The sequence below is a fragment of the Chlamydomonas reinhardtii genome, assembly GCF_000002595.2.
Source record: "Chlamydomonas reinhardtii strain CC-503 cw92 mt+ unplaced genomic scaffold scaffold_51, whole genome shotgun sequence".
Classification (NCBI taxonomy): Eukaryota; Viridiplantae; Chlorophyta; class Chlorophyceae; order Chlamydomonadales; family Chlamydomonadaceae; genus Chlamydomonas; species Chlamydomonas reinhardtii.
Window position 1 is genome coordinate 1 of NW_025061564.1, and position 5,105 is coordinate 5,105.

Below are 5,105 nucleotides of genomic sequence, written 5' to 3' on the forward strand. Positions count from 1 at the left end.
CTCCCTCCCCCCTCTCCCCCTCCCCCTCCCCTCCCCCCCCCCCTCCCTCTCCCTCTCCCTCTCTCCCTCCCTCCCCTCCCCTCCCCCTCCCCCTCCCCTCTCTCCCCCCTCCCCCCCCCCTCCCCCCCTAACCCCCGCCTGCTCTCACCTCCCTCAACAGCTCGTACAGGTCGCCCTGGCACAGGTCCATGACCAGGTGCACGTTCTTCTCGTCCTCGAACACCCGGTGCAGGCTCACCACCGAGTGGTGGCCGGACAGGTGGTGCATCACCTGAGGCGCAGGGGTGGGGGGAAATGCACGGGCGAGTGGCGACAGGGGGCGCGTAGTTAGGGAAACGGAGTTACGTGGAACACCAATCTAGTCTAGAAGCTAGTGGGACACGTGGTACTGCGGGTTAGCCAGCAGCAAGGGAGGGAGGGTGGGGCCTCCGGCCATCACACGCTCCCATGACCCCGCCCCGCCCCACCCCACCCCGCCCCACACCCCGCACTCCGCCCCGCCAACCCCCTCGCCCGCTCCCTCTCCATCTCCTCCCCTTACCTCGATCTCCTTCTTGATGTCCTCCGCGTCCAGCTGACTCAGCAGCTTCTTCTTGCCCAGCGTCTTGCACGCGTACTTCTGGCCGTGGCGCAGATGACGGATGCAGTACACCTGAGGGAGGGGGTGGCGTGGGGTGGGGTGCGGCGGGTGGGGTGAGGTGGGGAAGACGCGTGTGTGATGTTGCGTACACTTCCCTTGCTGGGGCGCTTCCCGCTCGGCTCCGGCACACGGCAGCCACACACCGTCCGTCACCCACGCCGTGACGCCGTTCCACCCAGGCCCGCCTCCCAACGGCTCCAGCCACTCGCCCACCCCTGGGCAGGCAGCCCTTGGCTACGTGCCGTGTCAGCGCGCCTTTGCCTACACCCAGCGAGCTGCGCTTTCCACCCACTTACCCACCCACCCGCCTTCCCATCCACCCACACACACAACCATTCCCATGCGCTGTCTTGGTAGCACAGCCAGGCCGCTCTCCGCCCCAGGACCCGACCACCCGGACCCCAACTCCGACCCCGACCTCGACCCCGGCGCGGCCCTCCCTCCTTGTCCCTCCCTCCCTCTCTATCCCTCCCTATCCCTCCCAGTCCCTCCCTGTCCCTATCTCACCTGACCGAACTGGCCTCTCCCCACAACGCCCAAGAACTGGTACTGGCTGCGGAGGCGCAGAGGGCGGCAGCGAGGGACACAGGGTCAAGGTTATAGGGTTTCACCGGGCGAGCCGAGAAATGGGCCCAGGCGTGCGGCTTTCAGACCAGGCGGTAGTCACATCGCTATGGTGGTCACGATACGACATCCACCCACACACCCACCAGCCACCAACCACCGTCACCCCTGTGCCCTGGCGGCTACGCAGCGCCCGCCGCCGCTGGTGCGCAGCGCAGACTGGCAGCCACGGGCCCGAGGCCCCGCGCGCGTCAAGGACCGGCCAAACCCCACAGCGGTGGTGTGCGACGCCGCTATGTCTGGAGACCGCCACCCGCAACCACAAGGGCGCCGTGCCCAGGCCCTCCGCATGCCTGCCGCCCTCTTCCTGCCAGATCGCCAAACCCACACATGCCCATACACGCGGCCCCCACCTCCCTTGCCTCCTGGCACCCTCAATCCTGCCCTCTGCCCCACCCGCCACGTCAGGTGCGGCATCTCCATCACCCACCCACCCACCCATCCTTCTCCGCAGCACGCCCACGCCCACGCCACGCAGCTCCCCCCTTCTTCACCCTCCCCCTTCACCCTTCCCCCTCCACGCTCCTCCCTTCACCCTCCCCCTCTCCCCCTCACCTCTTGATGGGCGTGGTCTGCCGCAGGATCCACTCGGGCGGCGGCCCAAACATGGCGTCCGCCACCGCCTTGATGCTCTTGGCGAAGCGGCTCTTGGCGCCGTGCGCCGTGCCGCCGCCGCCTCCCCCGCCCCCGCCTCCCCCGCCCCCTGGCGAGTTGAGGTCTTTGCTGTCGCCGCCATTGGGGTTGTCTAACCGCCCGGGCACGCGGTCCGTGAAGGCCGACACGCGCGGCCGCTGGCTCTTGGCAGCCGGCCGTATGGACTTGTTGGCCGCGAAGGACTTGTGGGAGCGGCTCTTGTCGAAGAAGGACTGATTCTCTCTCCGGTCTACTTGCCGCTTACCGCTGGGCGACACCGTGAGCAGGCGCATGGACTTGCCGCCAACGCCGGAGTCGGCGGGGGCCACCGCGGGCTCCCCGCTATGCCGCTCGTGGTCGGCGTCATAGTCGTGCACCGGCACAACGCCGGGCTTACTGCTGCTGCAGCCCATTTGTGAGGCAGGACTGTCAGCGCGCGCTCCTCAAGCGCAGGCTCGCGCGGGCCAGGTTACGTCCAGGAACAGTGGTTGTTCATGGCGACGAAGACGCGGGCTCGCCACGCTGCCCAAGAGGCTTATGCCAGCGGATACAAACTATGTAAATGCTTCGTCCGCAGCTGCCACTGTTAAAGCTCACAACACTGCTTTAGCTGCTGCAACGCCAAGCTCTGAAGCGCTCCCGGCCGGTCCGCGGTGCGGGCCGGCCGTATGGAGCTAGCTGAATGCTGCTAAAAAGAATAATGTCAAGCGAAGCCTTGCCAAGCTGGGAGGCAGTTGAAGTGCACTTCGTCGCAGAGCCCCGACTGTCAGGTATATGGCCTATCCGTATTAGGTGAAATACACGCAGCAGCAAGATGAGTGCAATACCACAGGGCGCGCTTGTAGGTGAAGGAAGAGCGAGTAAGGTCGCCTCAGTTGGGGACTCAAAGCCGCAGCTTTCTTGCGAGAGTATGAGGCTAGAAAGGCTGTGTACTTGGTTAGATATGGAATAATGAAGGCTGGCAGACGTGTGGCACCGCTGAGAGCAAGCTCTAAGGACGCGCCCATGTGCAGCGCGAGAGCGACCAAACAGATTTGCACGCTCCAGGAAAAAATGCAGACGCTTCCAAGTCTGATATAATTATCAGTTAAGCGCGAAGCACGGCCTCGAGTGCAAAACTTGTTCTCGGTCAGGCAGTTCGCGAAAAGTAGTCGCAGCGTTCCATGGCGATATGATACTGACAAGCACCTGATAGATTATGGACAGCGATGGCAGGTATGAGCCTTCACAGCACGCTCTGTTGTTGCGTCCCAAAAACATCGGCCCACTCTTCAACGCGGCTCACGCCTGCCTTCCTTCCGTTGTGATAAATCTACAGGGGCGCGTCAAGGGGCCGCAATCGCGGAGGTACGCAGGTCACGGACAATTACGTTCGTGCAGGCAGGCGAACTGGACGGACGAGCCCAGGCTCGCGGCGCTGGGGACACTGAGCTCCCGCGGCATCCACCCGCAGCACCCACCTGCGCCATTCCACCCGCGGCGCTTAGCCATTCCCCCACTAGCCAGGGCTCGCTTTACAAACACGCCCGAACTCACAACCCACCCCCTCCTAGCCCACTCTGCCAAGCACGCGATCACCCAGCCCTCGCCGCTCACTCGCCTCCGTGCGTTCATACCTCGGGTTCCCGCCCCACCAAAACCGACCCATTCTTTGCCACAGGCCCGGGCGGCGCGGGCGGAGGTGCTCCCTCCATGGCCGCTGCTGCTGCCATGTACTCGTTCCAGACCGCGCCCCACTCCGAAGTGGTGGCTGGACTGCCAAAGCCCGGCCGCCCCGCTGTGAGCCGCCCCGTCACCGTGCCCGACCTGTCCGTGGGCGGCATTGGCGCGGGGGCAGCAGCAGCGGGGGGAGGAGGCGGAGGAGGAGCAGCGGGAGGAGGAGGCGGAGGAGGAGCGGGAGGAGGAGCGGGAGGAGGTGGAGCGGGAGGAGGTGGAGCAGGTGGAGCGGGAGGAGGTGGCGTGGCGGCTGCGTTGTTTGGAGGCGGGCAGCTGCCTGCGGCAGCGGGGCCGGGGCCGACAGTGCACGGCAGGTGCGCGGCTGGCGGGCAAGCTGGGGAGGAGAGGGGAGGGGAACACGGCGTGAGGGAGGACGGGTCGGGTGTGAGGGGCAGTGGGCTGTGACACTGCGAAGCTAGGAGGATGCCGGGTCACCGGGCTGGGGCTGTCTGTTGTCAGTCTGTCTGACAGCACAGCGGGGGGCCTTAGGATGTAGGACTGGACTGCGGCCATGAGGTCTGCCGGACAGGCTGGGGGTGCGCTTTGGTCTAAATGCCTGGGCGGGCGAGAGCCCGGTGGGCGAGACAGCTGACTAGCGGCTGCAACGGTCCCAACTGACGGCTGCCTGCCGCGTGACCCCAACCGCAGCTACACCTCTGGTAACGGTAACGGTTCCTACGCCAACGGCCCCCACGGCGGCTACTCCCACGGCGGTTACCCCCACGGCAGTTACCCACACGGCAGTTACGCCAACGGCGGCGGCGACCTGACCAGCCGCTCCGTGGACAGCGAGCTGGCGGAGGCGTCGGAGCTGCACTTCTACCGCAACACGCGCATCCTGCACCCCTGGGAGATCGCGGGCATGGGGGGAGGTGGAGGGGGAGGAGGAGGAGGAGGAGGGGCAGGACTGGGGGTGGTGGGAAGCAGTGCCGGAGGAGGAGGAGGAGGCGTGACCGCGTCCGCGGACTTCGCACGAGGCGGCGGTGGAGCCGGCGGGGCTGCCGGCGGCGGCGGCGGCGGCGGCGGCTGGGTGGTCACGGGCGCACACCGGCGTGCCAACTATATGGCGGGCGCCAGCGGGCCCGGCGGCAGTAGCAGCGCCGTGGCCGCGGCTGCTACAGCCGCCTGGGCGCGGCCCGCCACGGAGGAGGGGTTCTACGTGTCGGCGGCGCGCGGCAGTCTCAGCGGCATGGGCGCCAGCGGCAGTAGCGGCACGGGGCTGGGGCTGGGGCTGGGCGGCGTGCAGGGCGTGTCGTACGGCGGCGGCGGCGGCAGCCGGCCGCCCACCGTGCCCCGCCTGCAGCTGGGCGGCCTGACCAGCGGCACCTCGTCACCCGCGCCGCCGCCACCGCCGCCGCCGCAGCAGCAGCAGTACGGCACTCAGCAGTACGGACAGCAGCCGCCGCCGCAGCAGCAGCATGGGCCGCACGGTTCACATTTGATGCCCATCCCACACCACCCCCACCCCCACCACCCCCACCAACACCCCCTG

General features: G+C 67.4%; 2 protein-coding genes across 2 annotated transcripts in view; one reads left to right on the forward strand and one right to left on the reverse strand.

The window, feature by feature from the left end:
- Positions 1-148: 148 nt before the first annotated feature.
- CHLRE_51g761547v5 (uncharacterized protein) lies at positions 149-2,835 on the reverse strand (the record flags this gene model as incomplete). Its single annotated transcript, XM_043073069.1, has 4 exons — positions 1,820-2,835; positions 1,148-1,193; positions 542-652; positions 149-271 (listed from the first exon to the last, which is right to left on the reverse strand). Coding segments are annotated over exons 1-4 (771 nt in total), but the record flags the coding sequence as incomplete, so codon positions are not given.
- A 140-nt stretch (positions 2,836-2,975) lies between these two features.
- Positions 2,976-5,105, forward strand: part of CHLRE_51g761597v5 (uncharacterized protein) — a gene marked incomplete at its 3' end in the record, with an annotated part of 8,248 nt that continues 6,118 nt past the window's right edge. Inside the window, exons 1-3 of the mRNA XM_043073070.1 lie at positions 2,976-3,112; positions 3,558-3,927; positions 4,262-5,035. Coding sequence (XP_042914004.1) covers positions 3,106-3,112; positions 3,558-3,927; positions 4,262-5,035 — 1,151 coding nt within the window. The remainder of the gene's footprint in view (positions 3,113-3,557; positions 3,928-4,261; positions 5,036-5,105) is intronic.